Genomic DNA, 20,901 nt, shown 5'->3' on the forward strand with positions numbered 1-20,901 from the left:
CCTGTTTGAAAAAGGAAGAGCGGCTAAACAGAAGACAAGGACAGTCTGGGTGGGGTGTTCTGGTGGCTCATTCCCAGAGTCGGGGGGGGCGTCCTTAGGACCTAATAGATCTCTAGGTATAGCCTCTGTGGTCAGAGGACGTGGGCCAACCCTGGCTTCTTAGAAATTACAGAAGCCTCTGTAAATTTGTCAAGGCTGCAAACATCGTGGTCTCCTGAGCTTGGTGAGCAAAGGGTCCGTGACTTGGGGGCCAGGCACAGGAGCCCACTCTGGGCTGAGCTGTGTGCACTGCTGACCCCTCAACACGAGCGGTGCAGATCTGAGCTGTGCATCTTCTGCGGGGCAGGGAGGGCCCAGCCTGTGTCGCCTCCCAAGGTACCCTGGTGGGCAGGTGGCCCCGCACCCAGCAGGACTTTCAGGCCAGGCCCTCTATAGCATCAGGGCTGCGCGGCCTGGCCTAGGTGCCACTGGGGCTGAGCTGACATGCTCACGACGGCTCTGTGACAAGCAGGTCCCTCGGTGCTCCTGACTTGGGGATTACGGCAGGGGGGTGGGGGAGGTGGGGGGGGCGATCCCTGGCTCCTGGATGGAGTGAGGAACAGGGGTCCTCCGCCCGAAACACACATGCACTCTAATGACTGCCCCGGAGCTGGGGGCCCCCCGGATCACAGCTGTGACCGTGGCCAGCCCTCCCATCACAGTTGTTCACAGCCTCCTGCACCAGAAGCTTTTGAGAGCACTGAGACATCAGCTCTCCCCCAACTTTACAGATCTGAACCTGGGGCTTGGAGGGGACAAAAAGGCCCCAGGTTCTGCCTGTGCCAGCCCAGAGCAGAGGCACGACCCTCTGATCCGTCACCCCCCATCCCCCAACAGAAAGCGCACAGCAGCTGGGTACTGAACCAGGAAGCTTTATTTACACAGTAAAAGTAACAAGCAGATTCCTGAGAGACTAGAGCGGCCCTAGTGCAAGACAGTCGTGGCCTGCGCGGAGGGCAGGCTGCAGTGGGTGGTGGTGGGCAGACCCGGCGCCGTCCCTGCACAGTGCTTCGCCCGGGCAGGGGCCGGGCCTGACGTGGCCTGTTTCCCAGCCACCACGCTTCCTGAAGCTCCAGGGCACCAACGGGTGCTGCTGGGAAAGCGCACGTGACCCCGGAGATAGCCGAGCCGCAGGCACCCGCGCCCAGGACATGGGCCCCCACACTGGGACACAATTTCTTTGCCAAGGAGACTATGCTAGAAGATCGGGCTATTCTAGCTAGGTATAAGATCTCTGCTGTAGTCTGGGATTTTTTTTTTTTTTTAATTAAATCTTTTTCTCTTCTTTTCTCTTTAAAGAGGTGCCAGTGGGAGGAGTCTGGCCACCGATGAGGCTGCGGCAAGCGGCAGCACCATTGCTTACATGGAGGCACTGCCCTGGCTGGGTTGCTGCCCCCAGAGCTGGGGCGTGGGGACCACTTGCACCCCAGGCTGTGGGATCTGACACGGTCATCTCCGCCTCCAGGCCAGGGCACACGAGACTTAAGCCCGTGGTGGGGCGTCTGTCCAGGGCGTGGGCTGGAGGCTCGGGCAGCACCAGCTGGAGTGTGGAACGCACAGGCCACCCCTCCCCCACCTTGCTCCGGGGCCCCCTGTGGATGATGGGTTTGTTTCCTTTCTAAGGTGGACTTTGCATTTTAAAATTTCTTTCGGCGTATACAAATTCACAAAAACTTTTCCTGCTACAAAAATTTTGTTGAAAAGTAAGGCTTTCTGAGAGAGAAAATCCTCACGAGCTCTCCAGGGGCCTGGGAGTCGTGTCTGCCCGTGGGCCCTGCACTGGCCCTGGCCTCCACCGCGAGTAAGGCAAGAGGGTTTGCAGTAATGTAAACACTGAGGCTGCCGCTCCGATGCCTGGCCCAGCCCCCATGGGCAGCGGCCTCTGTTAGTCCGGCGGCTTTAGTGGGGGTGCCCCAACAGGAAGCCCCCCACCCTTCAAATGCATGACCCTGCTCTTGTCCTTCCCGGCCCCTGGGGCAGGTGGACAGCCTGGCACAGCCCTCCCTCCTGGCTCTGAACTTCCTCAGTTCCCCCTTACAGGCAGGAGTTCATGGGCTGCATGAGGCAGGGTCCCAGCAGAAGTGAGGTTCAGGGCTGGGGAGAGGCACCAGCTGGCCTGCTGCCCCCCCTAGGGACACCCTGCCACCCTCCACCCCAGGGTGGTCAGAGAGTCTCCCTTCAAGACCAGGGGCCCTGGTGCCAGGGGAGCAGAGCAGAGACGGGCCTCAGGTGGCACCTCCTATAGACAGATGGGCTGCTCTCTTTGATGGGAAGGCGGACACGAAGCCACCCCACAGCTGCCTCTTTCTCTGAGGGGTCACTGGTCATCCTCTCCCCTCCTTGCTGCTGTCGTGGGCTTGGGCGGGGAGCTTCTGTGGGAGCAGGAACAGCCAAGCGAGGCCCGAGGAGGCTGGGAAGGGCCAAACCCTGCCCTGGGCTGCAAGCCCTTCTGCCACACGGGTCCCGGGAGCAGCCTGCAGGGAGACAGGGCGGGTGGGGCCACGGCTCGTCCTTCCCTGCCACCAGGCCTGAGAAGGGGTGGGGGTGGCTGGCAGGGTCCAAGGGGGCCACGCGCACTACAGCCCTGTGACACCCACCACTGCGTGCCTCCCTTCCTGGCCCAGAGGAAGGGTGTCCAGGGGAAGGACTGCTGTCCAGGGTGCGTGCCCGCTGTGTCCACTCTCGGTGTGGGTCAGGTACCATGCCTCCCACCCAGGCTCCCTGAGGCTAGGAGGCGCCAGAACGTCCTCTCCTGTCCACCCATCTGCTGCTGGACGCCCCGGGGTCCCATGGATTAGCTCAAAGACAACGAGCTGCCTGGTCTGGCTTCCCAGGGGAGCTGTGCCCTTTGGCGGGACCTGTCCAGTGCCCAAACGCCCTCTATAACCTGCAGCTTCTGATACCATCTCGGGGGGCGGGGGGGCGGGTCATGGAGTTGGGGTTTTCTGCAAGCATCTTAAACAGCTGATTTTTAAAAAGAGCCAACTCTAAATGAGAACTTGAGCCACCACACTTCGAATGTCCAAAAGTAAAGGTTTAAGTCACATTTTCTCAAACCTGGTCTCTCTCCAGCGGAAAGAGAAAGAACCATGTGCCCTCAGCCCCTGCAAGCACCGAGGGCTCTGCTGTCAGAAGGTGAGTGGGACCAAAGGGATCCCCGGAGTGCCTCTGTTGCGCGGCAGCGCACTGCAGGGGACACGTGGATGGACTGAGCCTTGTGGGAAAAGGAGCCACTTTGCTCACAAGCTGACCCTCACTGCTGTTGTCTGCAGAAGATGCCAAGCGCTGAAAGCTGGATTCCAGGGGAACCAGAGCCCCGTGGGGCGTGTCTGCAAAGTGGGGCTGGGGAGGAGTGGTCTGGGAGAGAAGCCTCAAGGGGTCGGGGCTCCTTGTGGACCGGGGTCGGGGGGGGGGGTCTCTGCTGGGGCACCGGGAGCCAGGAAGGGCGTGTGGGCACCCCACTCTGTGCTTGGGGTTGGGGCAGTAGCAGGGAGGTGGCACCCCCCCCCAAATCCCCCCAACCAACAAGGCTGTGCTTGGTAGGTGGCCAGGCCCAGAATGGCCGGCAGGCACCCTCTAGCCCTGGAACATGCCCAGGGCCTGGGTCCGCGCACCTGCACAGGGCCCTTGTCCCTGAAGACGTTTTCAAAAGGCCGCCCTCCTCTGGGGATGTCTCTCCACTCGCCCGTGTCTACTGAGCTCATTGCTCAGTGGCAGGGCAGTCGTGGACAGCGGCTGCCAGCTGCCGACCCTGCCGACTTCAGCCCCCAGCCCCGGAGCAGCAAAGAGCCCGGGGCTGGGACCTCCACACCACGGGAGGGGCTCACGCCTCCGCCTTCTCGGCCAATGGAGCCACCAGATGTCTACCAACTGGACGGGCCTCTAACAAGCACCCCCCCAACCCCGAGGTGTTCCCTGGACCCCGGGAGTCCACCTGGCACACAGGGCCCCATCGCCCACACCCAGAATTAAGGCCGAACGGTTCTGGTGTTAATGACTGACCGAGGAAGCCTCCCCTGCCTTCCCGAGCCTGAGCGGGAGACCTGGGAGAGAAGGCACGGAATACACACTCGAGGGGAGGAGGGCGCTGCAGGGCCGGCCCCCCCGACCCAAACCTGAGAGCAGGAGGGCGGGCAGGCCTGTGACACCGGCGTGCGGACCTCAGGCGGAAACCCCAGTTGGGGGTGGAAACCACAGCCCTGCGCAGACGCTGAGAGACTGCCCAGCAGGCAAGGCTGGGGTGCTGTGCCCATCGATGTGCCGCAAGTGAAAGGGGGCAAGAGCCCGAGACCGAGAAGCTTCCATCCCGGCCCCCCCGGTTCTGTGGACCGTGGCTGCCATGCTGGTGAAAGGCTGAGATGCTGTACTGCAGGGTGGGGAGTGGGGGGCAGCCCAGACCCCTGCGGGCGGGACAGCATCATGGGGGAGGCGGTGGGCTCGCCCCTGGGCCCTGACGCCCGCCTCCCAGGAAGCTCGGATCAGGCCCAGGGGTGGGGCTCCCAGGAGGGCCTGCCGCCGCACCTGAGGCGGTGGGCAGGAGGAGGCCCCTCAATTCGAATGCACTATCCCACCCCCCGCCCCTGGCCAGGGCCCGCGGCCCCTCAGTTGTTCTCTATCTGCTCGATGTCCAGCTCGCCATCCAGGGAGCAGGGGCTGCTGCGGGCCCCGCGGTCCCGCCAGGCTGTGCCTGGCTCCTCGCAGCACGGCTCCTCCCGGCAGGCCAGTGGGTCATCCAGGGAGGAGGTCAGAGGCTCGGGGACCGGGGTCCCGGCGGGCGTCCTGCCCCCTGTGCTGGGGGCCGAGAACAGGGCGGCCCAGGACCTGGTGGTGCCAGTGTGCACGGCGAAGGGGCTGTGGGCGCTCCGGTCCTCCGTCCCCGTGTTCAGGCAGCTGAGACTGCTGAAGGTCTGACAGTTCTGTGGGGAAGACAGACACAGGTCACAAAGGGTCACAGTCCCGTGGAATCCAAGGACTGAACGACCCACCCAGCCCGGCCAAGACCCCTGGGGGGCTACCTGGTGGTGGACCCACCAGGCGATGGAACACCCTCCCCAACATGGGCAAGGACAGAGAGGCTGTTGGTTAGCTCATGAAGAACTGCCTCTGGTCAGTGAACACCATGTTAATCAAGAGACACAAAGCGTAGCTGAGTGAGGGACTGAAGCTGCTCGGTCGTGCCCGACTCTTTGCGGCCCCATGCGCTGTAGCCCACCAGGCTCCTCCGTCCATGGGATTCTCCAGGCAAGAGTACTGGAGTGGGGTGCCATCGGCTTCCTCAGGGGATCTCCCCGGCCTAGGGATTGAACCCAGGTCTCCTGCATTGTAGGCAAACGCTTTACCGTCTGAGCCACCAGGGACGTCTCAAAATGGAGTTATTTGTCTACAAACGGGCAAAGAGCACAAACTGCCTAACATCCAGTTCTGGGGGGACTAGGGGTGGTGGTGGTGCAGTAGGGAGGGTGTGGGGCAGGCTCAGAGGCCTTCACACACAGCCTTCCTGCAAACCCCGAGTGGCAGGTTCACCTCTAGGATTTTTGTTGCAAGAAAACAGTTTGGATGCAGCGACACAAATGTGCCTCGTCACACCCTTGCAGTGGAAAGAAGGGAGTGACCCAGCATCATTCCCTGTGATGCTGGTTCCGTAAAGCATGTCTTTTCGGGCCGAGGGTGGCTCTTGAGCCGTTGGAAGAACATGGCAGGAGTGGGCCCACTGACGCAGAGGGAGATGCTGCCAGGCTGCACTGGCACGCAGAGGGGACGTGGGGGGTGGGGGCCACGCCACCCTCTCGCTGCAGTGGGGACGGAACATCGGCCGGGGGGTGGGGCTGACGTTCACGTGGTGCATGGTTCCACACGGGGCCCTGGACTCCCAGGCCCTCGGGTGGTGGGTGTCTCAGCCCCGCTGGGCGTGGGGCCGGGCTCACAGCTGGGGGCCGCGGGCAGACCCCCCCGCCCCCAGCCACGCTTAGGCCTCGGCAGCCTCCTCTGTGAGAGGAGGTCCCTACCCGTCCCGCAGGGCCATCTGAGGCCCCAGCAAGAGCCAAGAGCTCCGCACCCGCCAAGCCCTGCCTCTGTGCGTGTGGTGGCCCGGAGGAGGCAGCCTAGGGCCCGCCGGTGGCAGCCACATCTTGGACGCGACCCCACACACTCACAAGAGGGGGCAGCCAGTACTGTGCACAAGTGGGTCCAGCTACACGCCTGCTTTCACGGCTGAGCGCGAAGCCCGGACATGACCAGAGGCAGCCCAGCCCCTTCCCAGGGACGAGACAGAAAGGGAGGTGCATCGGAGGCAGCAGCGGCGGGGGAACCGGGCTTTGGGAGGTGGGAACACGGGGAGCACCGCCTGCCCGTCCCCGAGGGCCCTGGTCCGTTCGCAGACGGCAGTGTCTGTGTGTTGCTGCTTCCCTGGTGGTACAGAGGTTAAAGCGTCTGCCTGCAATGCGGGAGACCCCAGTTCGATCCCTGGGTCAGGAAGATCCCCTGGAGAAGGAAATAGCAACCCACTCCAGTATTCTTGCCTGGAGAATCCCATGGAGGAAGGAGCCTGGTGGGCTACAGTCCACGGGGTAGCAAAGAGTCGGACATGACTGAGCTACACTTTCACTTGAAATAAAGACAACCAATGGCTGTCACGGTGAGCAAGCTGTTGAAGCAGACTGGGCAAATGGGAAAGAAAAGGTGCTCTTTCTGGAGGGAGGTGGCGGGGCCCGCCATGCGCATTCTCCTTGTTTCTGCCTGTGCCGTGGAGGAACCCATTCTCGTGGGCCTGCTTGTCCTGGAATCTTTTGATTAACTGAGGAAGGCAGGCTGGGGGTCAGGGGGTGCTGGGGGGATTGAGGAGAGAAGAGCCAGGCTCTCCATCAGACCTGCGATGCTGGCCCTGACCACAGCAGGAGCCAGGCTAGGGGCACGGAGGGCCCAAGTCCTCACTGGGCACGTTCGCTCTGCTGCTGGGAGACAGCTCCTCGTGCAAAATGGCCCCCGAGATCCTTCATGTCCCCAGGGTCAGAACACAAACCTGGGTGGGGAGAAGCCCCAGCTGGCAGGCCCCTGAGGCCTCTCCACCTCCCGGCCACCCTCTGGACGGGCCTAGACCTGAGCTGGGACAAGAGGAGAATTGGGTGGGGGACAGAAGGGAGGAAAGACGGCCCAGCCCAGGCAGGGGCATCAAACCCCAGACTCAGCAGGGAGGCCTAGGAGGGAGGCCCTGGGGAGCCCGATCTAAACCCCAGCATGGCCAGACGGTCTCTCGCCCCATAGATGTGGCAGAGTGGAAGGAGTGGTGGTGAGTGGCCGTGTGAGTCCAGTTACAGACAGTGGTGTCCAGTGTGAGCCCGGTGTGCTGCGAATGGGCCACAGGTGAGGCTGAGATCCTGGGGCTCGCAGCCCTGGGGGAATGGCCACGATGCTCCCCTCTGTGTGCAGGACCTGAGTGGGCCTCCCTGCTTCCTGGGAGCTGTACCATGAGAATGGGGTCTTCCGGAACTCCTCCCGAGTGTCCTGCCTGCCAAGCAGCCTGACCCCAGGTGCTGACGAAGGTGCGGGGTGGCGGGGGGGGGGGGGGAGGCAGCGAGTGCCTGCCTTCACAGCAGCTGTGATGGCGCGTCTGGGCACGAATCATGTTACGCAGCGGCCACACCAGCAGCAAGGTGCTGGGGACCCCGGTTTGCTGGGGCCTTTCTGAGATGTGGCTTCTGCCTCGAGTGTGCCCGGGAGAGGACTGAGGTCAGAAAGACTGCTGTTACAGTCCTAGGTTCTGCCACACACAGGCCTGACGACTTCAGACAAGACCCTCCAACCTGTGGGCCATGGCCCCCCCAACCAACAAGGGGTAGGCCGAGGGCACCACCCTCCCTCCCCCGCCCCTGTTCTGGCTGTCTGGAATAACTGAGTCCTTTCTGCTTTGAGGCAGGACAAGAAGCTGCAAGGTTTGGTTGGTGACTGTTGTCACAGCAAACCCCGGGATGCCCCTGACCTCACCCTCTGAAAGTCCTCAAAGGCACCTCCTCCTTGGCCACAAAGCCAGTGTCACCTTGAAAACATTGTTGATTCAAAACTCAGCTGTTGCGGCCACGGTGAAAACCAAGACCCCTCTGCCGAGCATCCCAGCCGGTGGCATGGCCCACCTGCCGGGGAGGGATGTGGCCGTCACAATGGGGCAGTTGTGTGTCCCGCCCAGGTTCCAAGCCAGCAGAGCCCGTCCTATGCCAACATCCAGGGCGTGGCGCTGCGCCTGCCAGGCTCTGGGGGCCGGGTCCCACCCGGCCTCTCCTGGCAGCTCACACTCCCTGAGATCTCAGTACCCACGGAAGAATGTTACACGGGCCTGCCGGAGGCCTGGGCGCCCCTCTGGGGAAAGCGGCAAAGCTGAGGACAAGTTCAAAGCACCGTGTGAACACATCATTCCAGCATGAAGTGGTTGCTCGGGGACAGACAGTCCCCTTATGCCAAGCTCTGTTCTCTTGAAGCCCAGCCCTAGCCCCAGGGCTGGGCCGCCTACTTGGGCACAGGCCTGCCCAGGTAACAGAACTCAGAGAGGACCATCCATGTGGCCTCAGGCTAGAGGCTGGAGACACTCGTCAGCACCCCAGTCCGAGAGTCTGGAGTGACTCTGGAGTAGGGCCCTGAAAGTCCAGCTGCTTCCATCAGATCTGCTGTATTGCAGGGTCTATCAAACCGTTTTGCAGCCCACACACCCAGCCGGTCTCCCAAAGGTTCTGCAGTCAGGAGCAAGGGCCCCCTTCTCCTGTGCGGATCTTTGCTGGTATCCCCCTGGGAAGTCCAGGCAGCCCTCACTTCAGGCAGAGGCCCACCAGATCTGGGTGGGGGAGAGCACCCCGAGGACTTGCAGCCATACCCAGCCCCAAGTGCCCACCATGCCAAAGGGTGAAGAGCTCATAGCCCCTCACCAGCTCAAGGAAACTCCACCTTGAGCTACCAGCTGAAAACCAAACCCCGCCTTGGGAGACACACCCAAACTCAACAGACTCAGCCCCATCTCCCTGCGCATGCCTCCCGCCCCCTGCCCTGCCTAGCCTCAGGCCGTGAGCTCCATCCTGTCCCCAGGGGCGGGGCTCCCCGTGCCAGCCTGCAGCAGCGCAGGCCCAAGGGCAAGGTGGGCCGTGGGGGCGCCGCGGCCTGAAGCAGACAGTGCCCTGAGCAGGACCGGCTGTTTTCCGGGCCCCAACCTGCCCTTGAACCCCTGGAACTGGGAAGGCCTCAAGAGTACGGTACACGTGGGCCCAGGGAGGAGCAGTGGATGGGGTCAGAGAACCCTGACCCAAGGCTGGAGTCGCCTTGATTGCTTCAGAAATGGAACAGTCCTTGACAGCCTGACCGCTGGGCCATCACAAGGATCCTACCAGCAAAGGGATGTGAAGAGGGGCTCCTGGCGTCCCCCCGACTATGGAAGCCCGCTCCCTAGTGCCGATGTGATGGCTGGCACAGCCCCTGGGGGCCCATCCTCTCGAGGCAGCCCCCCGGCCAGTGACGGGCTGATGCGGGTCCCAGAGCAGCCCCGGGCTGGGGGGAGTGGGTAGTCCAACCCCAGGTGCTCTTCACAAGACAGTGCTCCTCGGGGTTGGGCTGGGGCTGGCCTGGCCGCTTCCTGCACTTCCTACAGGTTCCTCCCAGGAGCCGCAGGGTCTCCGGGACAAGATTCTGTGCTCCAGCCCTGCTTCCATGGAACCAACCTCAGACGAGAGGTGAAAGCACTCTGCTCTCCAAGGCTCACCCGCAACGCTGTTCCTTCCCAACAGGAATGCGCGAAAGCGGCCCGTGAGGTCCATGGGTCAGGACTGCCGGGGAGGAGCAGCCGCGGGGAGGGGCCCTGTCCTCGGGTCAGCCTGCGTCCTCACCCCCGGGCCAGGGTGAAACATCCTCTGTGATGTGCTGGGATGGGACCTGGGTCCCCCAAGGCACACGGGCCCTTCCCCTTCTCAGACAGCAGGGTGACAGCGCCCGACTTCCCTCTTCCGCACCGGCCTTCCAGCCTGGCACGTTTGCTTTTTCCTGATGTCAGTGTCTCCTGGTCATCTAATTTCCTAGATCGCTTTGTGTGACTGATTTTGGGGGAAACACCTCGAAAACAGGGGCATCCCCAGAAGCCCGACCAGCCGGTCAGTTTGGCCAGACCAGGTCCCCGCCCGGCCAGGGTTCCTGGAGCTTCGGGGGCCCCTCTGCTGGAGCTGCTGGGCTCGGGCGCTGGCAGAGTCCGGGCATTTCCTCCCCAAACAGACGCCTTCTCCAGAGCAGAATCTCCAAGTGTTGGGAAAACACCAGGCCGTGAGGATGGCTAGCGGCCTGGAAATGTTCTAGGTCTCGTTGATGCTGGAGGCTGGCATAGCAACACCCAAGGCGGCGGTGAGGCATGCGGTTTCCTGGGGTGGTGCTGTTTTCTGTTTTTGTTTTTGTTTTTAAATTATCTCAGATAAGAGAAAAAAAAAAAAAAGACACTGGCTTACTTGGGGCCTATCTTTAATCCATCTTTGGTAAATCTGAATTTTGCATGAAGGCTGGACTGTCACTTACAGGAAGCCCGGGAGCTCAACGACGGGTCAGGTGGTAGGTCTGGCTGGAGGTGGCCGAGGGTGGTGGGCGCGGCCGGCCCCTCGCTCCCAGCATCTCATCTCCAGGCTCAGGACGCAGAGCCCAGCACCACTTCCTGCAAATCGGGCCCAGTCTGTCCCTGTCATGCTCACCTATGGGACCCCCACGAGAGGCAGCCTTCTCGAGCCCGGACTGCTCCCCTGCCCTCAGGAATACGCCGGCCATGCAGCCCAGAGAGGGAGGCCCCAGGGAGCACCGTGGATTCTGCCCTGGACACTCAAAAGTTCTTCCCAGACCACGGGCTCTAGAATCAGGCAGTCAGGGGCGGGCAGGGACTATCTGTGAGGGTGCAGTTACTGGGAAGCCCTGCCTTCCTGGGTCATTTCCTGGGCTCCCCTCTGCGGAGGTCACAAAACATCTCCTGAGCACCCAAGCCCTGCAGGCTCCTCTTCGTCCGCTAGAGCCCAGTCTGTGTTGTCCCTGCAAGAGCCAGGCTGAGCCTGGTGGACCCTGCTGGGCCCCCATGGCCCTGATCCACACCCCATCACCTGGCTTGGGGGCCAGGTCACGGAAGGTGCGAGTGCAGCCTAGTGGGATAGGAAGGAAGGACCCCATGGGGTTGGCCCCCAGGAGCTCAGCTTGTGCGTCTGCGCAAACCAGAGGTCGTGTCCTCTGAGCAATGGCCGGCCCTATAGGGTCTGGAGCCCACACAGGAGCACCCCCACGCTCGCGCCACACTGTGGTAAAGGCCGTTTCTACACCAGGTCCCTGAGGTGGGGGTCGGGGGCAGATGGCCTGCCTGCGCACAGAGGTGCGGATGCTGATGCCAAGCAGCTCACAACTGGGAAATGAAACATTCTGTTTCTGCAGTGTGTGTTCCGGCCAGCACACACTCAGGACAGGACTTGTGAAACCACCTTGCTCTCAGCTTGGCGTGGAGAGGATTCTTCGCCTGACAAAAGTCAAGAGATCTTTCCAAAGCACACAGGACACTGGCGGGGGGGCCAAGGCCAATGTGCGGCGGGGGGGCCAAGGCCAATGTGCGGCGGGGACGCGTGGGGACTCCAGGGGCGGCCTCCGCCCGGGACGCAGGGGCACAGAAGGTGGGGCCAAAGCCCAGAGGAGATGGTGGGCCCCCGGGTTGTCTGCAGCTGCTGGGCGTCCCCTGTGGCCACACCAACACACAGGGCGACTGGAGTGTGGAGCGCTGGGGTCGGCTCAGCCCCGCTCCAGGAGCTCCATGTCTGCCCCTTCTCATCTCAAGAGAGGCTGGTTCTCAAGTTTTTAAATGGAAAATCAAAACAGGTGAGAATAATCAGGAAGCTGCAGTGAACAACAATTAAGCGAGACCAGTCTCACCAGTTGGAGAAGGCAATGGCACCCCACTCCAGTACTCTTGCCTGGAAAATCCCATGGACGGAGGAGCCTGGGGGGGCTGCAGTCCATGGGGTCACTGAGGGTCGGACACGACTGGGCGACTTCACTTTCACTTTTCACTTTCATGCATTGGAGAAGGAAATGGCAACCCACTCCAGTGTTCTTGCCTGGAGAGTCCCAGGGACAGGGGAGCCTGGTGGGCTGCTGTCTATGGGGTCGCACAGAGTCAGACACAACTGACGCGACTTAGCAGCAGCAGCAGCAGCAGTCCCACCAGTTCCGATAGTGGCTTCCAGAGAAAGGCGAGGCTTTCTGGGAAAATGAGCAGATTACCAATCAGCCTAGCAGCCCCACCTTCAGATTAGGTGGACTGAAGCTGGGAGAAGCGAAGAGACGTGCCCCAGATGGCACAGAGGACAACAGTCACAGAACTGTCTGGAGGGGTAATTACATTGAGACCACATAGGAAGCCAAGGAGGCACTTGGCAAACCTTGATCTCCCCCGTCCCTCCTCTGCCCACCGCGCTGTGTTCAGGCTGAGGGAGGGGGGCGTGGCTCTCTGTGGACAGCACTGCATGGCCAAGGGGTCAGGGGTCAGCACTGCATGGCCAAGGGGTCAGGGGGCTCGGCTTTGGGAACAGAATCTATAATACAGATGGTCAAAACCACTGCCCTTTTTAACCAAAACTTGCTTTCAGAATTCTGGAAGAAGACCTGCCAGTTACACAAAAGGTAAAAATCCCTAGGAATAAAAATGTGAGAATAAATATGAATCCCTAGGAATAAAAATGCAAGAATTGGCAACAGAAATAGGAAGAAAACTTCACAGAATGTAACAGTGGGCTTGAACAAATAGACCATCCTGTCTTGTGGACAGGAAGACTCGACCTCAAAAAGGTGTGAATTCTCCCCAAGTTATTTCATAAATCTAACACAATCTCAACCTGCAACGTCACAGCAGTCCTCAACCCCCGTCTCCAATCTCAGAGTAAGCAGATTCTCGAAGTTTTTAACTGAAAAATAAATGGGTGAGAATGAGCAGGAAGCTTCTGTGAAGAAGCATTAGGAGAGCCTAATCCTGTGCCATGCTTAGCCGCTCAGTGGTGTCCCCACTCTTTGCGACCCCATGGACTGTAGCCCGCCAGGCTTCTCTGTCCATGGGATTCTCCAGGCCAGAATCCTGGAGTGGGCTGCCATTCCCTTCTCTGGGGGATCTTGCTGACCCAGGGATTCAACCGAGGCCTCTGCTGCATTGCAGGTGGATTCTTTACCAGCTGAGCTACCAGGAAAACCCTGAGACTAGTCCTACCAGATGCTAAAGCGTACTGCAGAGCCTCAATAATTACGAGTATATTACTACGTGAGAACACACAGAGACTCATGAAATAGAGAATGTTCTGAAATAGCCCCAGGTTAGCATGTCCTAAAGATGGACTCTCAAAGCAGAGAGGAAAAGATGGAATTTTCAATAGTGGGTATTGAGACCAATGGGTAGACATATTAAAAAAGAGAGAAAAAAGGTTGGCTCCCTATTCAGACTATATACAGGATGAACTCCACATAGACCTAATATTGCAATATAAAACCATAAAAACACTAAAAGGAAATACAGGAGAATTCTTTTATAGTCTTGGGATAGAAAGGCCTTTCTAAAATCCAAACTTCGGAGCCATAAAAGAAATAATAAATTTGATTTAAAAAGTATACATGTCAAAAAAAGCCAAAAGCACTGGTGGGAATGTAAGATTGTGTACTCGCTTTGGAACAGAGACTGGCAGCTTCTCAAAATGTTAAAACACAGAGTTACAGGACACAGCAATTGCACCCCAGGTATATAGCCAAGAGAAATGAAAACATATGCCCGTACAAAAACGCGCACATCAATGTTCACAGCGGTGTTACTCATAATATCCAAAAAGAGGAAACCGCCCCAATGTCCCATCAATTAGCAGCTGGATAAATAAAATGTGGTAGGAGTATTTTTTGGCTATAAAAAGGAACAAAGCACAGACACACGCTGCAGCAGGGACCAACTTTGAAGTCACCACGTTGCTCGGGGAAAGAAGCCGGTCAATGAGAGGCGCGTTATTGTATGATCCCATTTATATGAAAGACCCAGAACAGGCAGATCCAGGAAGAGCAGAAAGCAGATTAGTGGGTGGCTGAGGGTGAACAGCGACTGCCAGTGGGTGTGAGGCTTCTTTGCGGGGAGTGAGGAAGCTGTTCTAACACTGACTGTGGTGAGGGCTGCACAGTTCTGTGAGCACACAAAAAACGACCAAGATCGTTTGCTTTAAATGGGTGAACTGAATAATGTGAATTATATCCCAATAAAGCTGTTAAAGAACGTCAAAAAACAAAGAACAAATCAGAAACAAACATCTGCAGTTCACAGCACATGCAAACGGAGAAGGCGATGGCATCCCACTCCAGTACTCTTGCCTGGAAAATCCCAGGGACGGAGGAGCCTGGGGGTCTGCAGTCCATGGGGTCGCTGAGAATAGGACACTACTGAGCGACTTCACTTTCACTTTTCACTTTCATGCATTGGAGAAGGAAATGGCAACCCATTCCAGTGTTCTTGCCTGCAGAATCTCAGGGATGGCGGAGCCTGGTGGGCTGTCTGCCTATGGGGTCGCACAGTCAGACACGACTGAAGCAACTTAGCAGCAGCAGCAGCAGCACATGAAAAACCAAACTCTAATGGACAACTGGGGCTTCCCTGGCGGCTCAGATGGTAAAGAATCTGCCTGCAATGCAGGAAACCCAGGTTCGATCCCTGGAGAAGGAAATGGCAACCCACTCCAGTATTCCCGCCTAGAGAATCCCATGGACACAGGAGCCTGGTGGGTTACAGTCCATGGGCTTGCCAAGAGTCAGAAATGACTGAAGCATCAAGAAACAGAGCAACACCTCCATTTTCTTTTAAGGGCACGCGAATACAGTGGAGGACACACGAGTGACCTTTAACTATAAGATGTTCGACTGACTAGAAAAATGCAAACTAAAATGACATGGAGAAACCACTTTTTCACGTCTCTGGTTGGCAAAACCCACGTGTGAGCAGGATCTGTTGGGGCGCGGTGGGGAAATGGACCACCTGGGGAGCGTGGCCGCCTTGGCGTCACCTGGGCAACAGGCTCCCGGATGAGGAGTGTGCATGTGGGATGCGCCCACAGAGGATACACCTGCACACGCCTGAAAGGGCCCAAGCAATGCTGAGAAGACTGCTTGCGGCCCCAGGGGTCCGCAGCCGGGGTCTGGGAAAAAGAAAGTGGGGCAGGGCCACACAACAGACCCTCCTGTGCTGGAAAAAGGCAGCCAACAGCTGGGCTGTGACTCAGAAACACTTCCAGGGTCTATGATTTAAGACAGCGAGGTGCAGAAGGCTAGATGTTAGCCTGCTGTCTTCCGTACAAGAAAGGAGAATGAAACAAGAACGTTATTATTTGCTGGTACTTGCATAAAGGAATTCTGGAAAGATCACAAGAAACAAACAAGGAGTTAACCTGAGGCCACGGGGGATGGGAGCAAGACTTCCCTTGTGTATTGTTTTAATTTCTGAACATGTGAAAATACCATCAAAAAATAAAATATGTGCGTGCTTATATTATAGAGGAAGGGACACTCTAAATTAGGAATGAAGAAAAAGGATGACTCACAGGCCAAAATAAATCTTACTGAAACGGTCACTCTGATTTTTTTTTTTTAAAGACCCTCCCCACGGCTGCAACAATCTCCATCTTAAATCATTTTAATGTTTCTCTACCAAAGTTCTTTTTGACTTTCCTTCTCCCTTATTGGCAGGAATGAGGCTTATGCATTACCAAAAAACAGTACTTTGTGCAGACGGAAAAAAAAAAAAAAACCACCCATACAGGGTTCCTACACTTAATAATCACCAAATTAAATCTGAGTCTCTCACAAGCACAAGGCGGGAACACATCAGGAAGGCCGCCCCTTGAGTGGCAAAGGGCCCACACATGTGCCAGCCATCTGCACGTGGGCAGTCAGCCGTGCGGGCCTTTGCCCGGGGCTGGTAGGCGTGCTCTCAGACGCAGGCCGGGGGGAACCCCTTGGAAAATATCTCATTGTTCTAGAGGTTTCTAGGGCTCCCTGCCCGCCTGGAGGGGGGCTGGCCTGGGGGGCTCCTCTCGCTCTGTGGGAGAACACTGCCCGGCTTTGTGGGTGACCCCAGGCCGCGGCTGGGGCAGCTTTGTGCCCCAAACCCAGCTTTCCCTGGACAAGGCCCATGTCTTAGCCTGTGCCAGCCTTGTCCAAGTGGGCCAGTGCTGGCCATTCAGAGCAGCTGCCCGGCCCCGCCCAGGGCAGGAAAGAAGCTGCTTGTCTACCACAAGTGGTCCGAGGGCAGCAGCCCCCCAGGGTCCGCGAGAGCCTGGGTCCCCAGGGAGGATTAGGAGACACACCGAGGATGGACCTGTGGGCCAGGGGTCCGGAGCTGCGGAGCGTGTGAACATGGAACCCCCCGCCCTGCCGCCACCTGTCATCGTATATCCACACCTGGCAAAGAGATGAGAAGCACAGATTAAGTTCAAAGTGTCCGATTCGGCTGGATTTCCTTTCTGTTTGGTGGGGGAGAGGGGAGGCGCTCTTTGAGATCTCCTCCTCAACGATAAAACATAAATCATAAAGAAAGGCAGGCAAACCCTGCAGAAACACAACTGGCCGGTTTATCTGCTCCAACAGGCCTCAGCGTGGAAAACTCCAGAAGTGAGCCGCCCCCATGCCCTCTACAGACTGGACCAAGCGCACCCCTCCTGCTGGAAGGACCCCTAGAGGATGCCCTGGGCTCACACTCCCACCCTCTCTGGTGCGGTTCCGCCCCCCTTCCAAGCTCTGCAGCTCCAGGCCCCTGGCCCCCGACTTTAAGAAGGTCAGTGTCCGAGCAGGGCGCAGAGGCCACCTGCATAGGCAGGATCCACCCCACATCACGGGCTCCGGCGGTGTCTGCACTGACACCAACGGCCCTGGAGGAAGGCTGGACTTCACGGCAACAGCCGCGCAGCACTGACTCCCAGCTGACAGGCCCAGGCCAGAGGGCCGCGGAGGAAAGCGAAACGCACGCCCTGTGTCTGCTGTCTGTTCCCTTGGCCATCTCCTGAGGCCAAATGTTGGAAAATCCAAACAAACCTGCTACTGTCGGGCTGAACTCCAGGCAAACCTGAGGCCAGGAGAGCCTACGCTGACCACCTTACGGTCGTCCCAGCACCCCTCAACTCCAGGAAGCCAGGACCCAGCTGGTCCCAGACACCACCATTCATTTGCTGCGAACTCAGCACCCGTGGATGTCAACAGGCTGCGAGGGCAGGCTCGGGGAATGGGGTGGCTGCAGGCCCCCAGAGAGGGGGTTTGTCCCCGCTGACCGGCCCACCCACTCGGCACCCTGGCCTGCCCATGTCCCTGAGCCGGGCACAGCAGGGCTGCTGGGAAGAGGTCCCAGAAGGCCAGGAGACAGTGTCTGATTGCTTTCGCTTCTAACGGCATCAGGTGGGGATTCCCTGGCCAAACCCAGAGGGCCACCTCACGGGCCACAGAGCTGGCCATGTCACAAGCCACAAGGCCCACTCCCTGGCTCTGTGACCAGGTCTAAGGTCAAGGTTCAAGGGCAACGGCTCCCCTCCACCCCTGGAGGCACCGTGCCTATGAGGGATGCTAAGCCCCACATGGGGCATCAAACACAGGCTCTGGGTGCAGCGCCAGCCTGGAGAAGGAAGGAGACGACGGGCAAGCCCCAAAGGCTATGTGGCGTCCAGGACGCCCCCGAGGGGTGTGGACACCTGGCTCCAGCCTGTCGCACACCGGGCGTGTCCTGGGGAGGTCCTTGGCCCATGTCCACAACGAGGGCGGCGTTGGTCTTACATGAACCTGGCTGTCCCTGCCCTGCCCATTTAGGCCAACTGGATGCACTAAGCTCTCCCGGGGGGTGCCCCCCACCTCAGTCAGGATCACTCTGCTGGAGAAACCTCTCTCCCACCTCTTCTCCCAGCTAACACACCCTCCCCCCACCAAAGCCCAAGTGGAGCCGCCCTGCCCCCACCCACAGGCTGGCGGGCAGCATTCTGGGGGTGCTCGGCCAGGGAACAAGTCTGCTCACTGGGTCCCTGATGCCTGCCAGGGACCGAGGGTGGAGGCTGAGTGGAGGGCTCAGAAGGGTCACCCACGTGCGGCAGATTCCCGCCTCGGCCACGATGGACTGCCGTTCCCCGGGGTCCTCCTTGTGCAACCTGAGTTGCTCTTCCCAGTTTGCAAAATGGAGAAATACAGCTGCCCGTGTGGGGCAGTGACGGCGCTCAAGTGAGATCACCACGGGGCCTGGCTCAGCAGGACTCCCCTGCCACACCTCTTCGCGGTGCCCAGGCGCACCAGGACAGGGGTGGGGCAGAGGGCTGGCCCTGGTCCCAGGGTTTGGGCAGGGGCAGCAGACAGACAGCCGTTCACCCACCTCCATCCCGCCTGGAAGTGATCTGGGAGCGCAGAGCTCCCAGGCGTGCTGGGAAACGCGAGGCCACGCTGGCCCGACCTGGATACCGGGGCCCCACGGGGGCGAGGGCCGGCGGTGGCCGGCGGGGCTCGGCCAGCATGTCCCAGCGTGCCCGGCACAGGGCAGGTGGCCATGGACATGCCTGCTGGCAGCGGGCACGGCAGGACATTCCTGGGCACATTCCGCCTCTGTGGGCCTGGCCGCCCCTTCCCGCAGAGCCCAGGCTGAGTGGCAGGGACGCTGTGTGGGCCCCTGGTGCTCCCGAGCCCCTGGAGGCCCCGCTAGAGGACCACCTGTCCTGGGGGTTTTGTCTCACAGGCAGACAGGACACTTAGTTACGGGAAGGGTCACGGGAAGACTCACCCTGGGCTCTTGCCCACCAAGCACTTTTCCTGGGATGGCCTGTCCTCTCACCCGTGTAAGCCACGTCTCTCCAGTCATATCCGTCACTGCAGCAGGGCAGGGCCGGCGTGTCGGGGGGCCTGGGCACCAGGATGGGAGCCCAGCACACGGCCATGAGCCCTGGAGTCCCAGCTCCGCCCAGTGCCCCAGGCTGAGCTGCAGTCTCACCCCCTTGGGAGCCCAACGCCAACTGTGCGGAAGACCCAGCTCGGGGCCTCGGTGAACCCACAGAACACACTCCCCCCTTAGAGGCCAGACCGTAGGCTAGGGAAGGGCTGGCCAGGGCGGGTCCCTGTCTCTTTGCTTTTCCCAGGGACACACCTCAATACAACTGTGAATTTCCCCACGGGCTTATTTTCTTCCTTTTCTATTTTTTCCCTTTTGTTAATCAGTGTTTCATTGTTGGACGGGACATGCAAACTCAGCACAGGCATTTCAAAGCATTTCGAAGCCCTAGATGTCCCAGCGAACACACCTGAGGGGAACGCCCTGGCCCCACAGGGCGAACCTCTCCCTCCATCCTCTCAGCATCTAACCCCAAGAGGCGGCTCGGCCAGTGCCTCCATGCACAGGTGGAGAGATCCAGGGGACCCATGCTGGGCCAGGTTCAGCCCCAGCTCTGTCTGCACCCTTACCCATCACCCCTGCACCTCACGGCCGCCACCCACCCCGATTTCTACCCCACAGGCACCCCTGGCAAGTCTTGGTAAAGATTCCCAACCTCGACAGCCGAAGAGCCTTATGACCATGAGGGCTCCGGGATGGCCCCCCGAGGAATGTGCAGGGTCTGGAGCAGCCCTAAATCACTCTCCAATCCAGACGTTCCTTCACATAAAGAAAGTCAACCCACGAGGCTGAGCTACCGTAAATTCCACCCGTCGTCCCTGGAATCCTGCCTTGTCCCAGCAACAGAGTCAGGGCATCTCTGGGGGTGCATTCTCATGTCTGAGCAGCTGTGTAGCCTCTGACGGATGCAGGACGAATGTCCACTAAGCCTGTTCCCTGAGCTTCCCAGGGCTGTCCCACTGCACGAACCCCTACGTGCAGATGGGGTTCGATCGTCCCTAGAGGCTCGGGAATTGCCAAGGCCACCCAGGGAGCAAGTGGGGAGGATCTGAACCCCCGGCATCTGACTCTGGGGCCACAGGCCTGAGTGCAGGAAGGAGACAGCGGGAAAGGGACTGGGGTCTCCACGGGGCAGACACCATCGGGGCAGCAGCCCCGCCAGTGGGGAAAGGGAGGGTATGCCCAGGCTGACCCCACGTGGGGCCAGGCCCAGAGCCAGATGGGAGAGAGGGGCAAAGGCCGCGAGCATGTTACTCTTCCCTGGAGTCAGCCCCGGGTGATGAATGACGCGTCAGGGGAAAGGCTGGCAGCACCAAGGAGGACGAAACAGGGGGAACCAGTCAGTGCCGAGACAATGCCTGGATGCACACAGCACCCGGCATCTTTCAAGGGTCCCAGCTTGGCCCTCGCTCGCTTCTCCCCTTTAGATATAAATTCGTGCACGTGCATGTGTGCGCACACCGCACACACAGACACACACAGCTCTGCCATCTTGCAATCACTCCAAGCTGCTACAATGCCAACAATGACTGACGATCACGGAGTCAATGGGACTCGAACCTCTCTGCGTCTGTCCTGGTCCAGACAGCTGAGGTGAGCTGTGAGGGAGCCCCGATGGGAGGTGAGGTGCCCTCCAAGTACCCGCCAGGGGCGAGAGGGAGGGTATGCCCAGGCTGACCCCACGTGGGGCCAGGCCCAGAGCCAGATGGGAGAGAGGGGCAAAGGAGACCTCAGCTTCCGGGTCTGGGCCCCAGCCTCGAGCTTAAGATCACCACCGGCTGAGCCCAAGTCAGGAAATGAGCCTACTTCTCTCTTGTAAAAGTGTCTGATGACTTGGAAAAAGCACAGAACCCATGGGGAAGTCCCTAACTTTCCATCTGCAAGTGGCTACTGCCAAAAGGAGCTGCCAGACGCTGTGGGTCATCAACTGAAGCCTGAGTTCTCTCAGAAAGGGGAGCCTTGGGAGA

General features: G+C 59.5%; 1 protein-coding gene across 3 annotated transcripts in view; it reads right to left on the minus strand.

Moving 5' to 3' along the window:
- Nucleotides 1–895: 895 nt before the first annotated feature.
- The window catches only part of FAM53B (family with sequence similarity 53 member B), a 149,840-nt gene continuing 129,834 nt past the window's right edge, over nucleotides 896–20,901 (minus strand). For all 3 annotated transcript variants that reach the window (XM_052660685.1, XM_052660684.1, XM_052660686.1), the window contains one exon: nucleotides 896–4,955. In XM_052660685.1, coding sequence (XP_052516645.1) covers nucleotides 4,641–4,955 — 315 coding nt within the window. In that variant the 3' untranslated portion in view covers nucleotides 896–4,640. The remainder of the gene's footprint in view (nucleotides 4,956–20,901) is intronic.

The sequence above is a fragment of the Budorcas taxicolor genome, chromosome 23, assembly GCF_023091745.1.
Source record: "Budorcas taxicolor isolate Tak-1 chromosome 23, Takin1.1, whole genome shotgun sequence".
Classification (NCBI taxonomy): Eukaryota; Metazoa; Chordata; class Mammalia; order Artiodactyla; family Bovidae; genus Budorcas; species Budorcas taxicolor.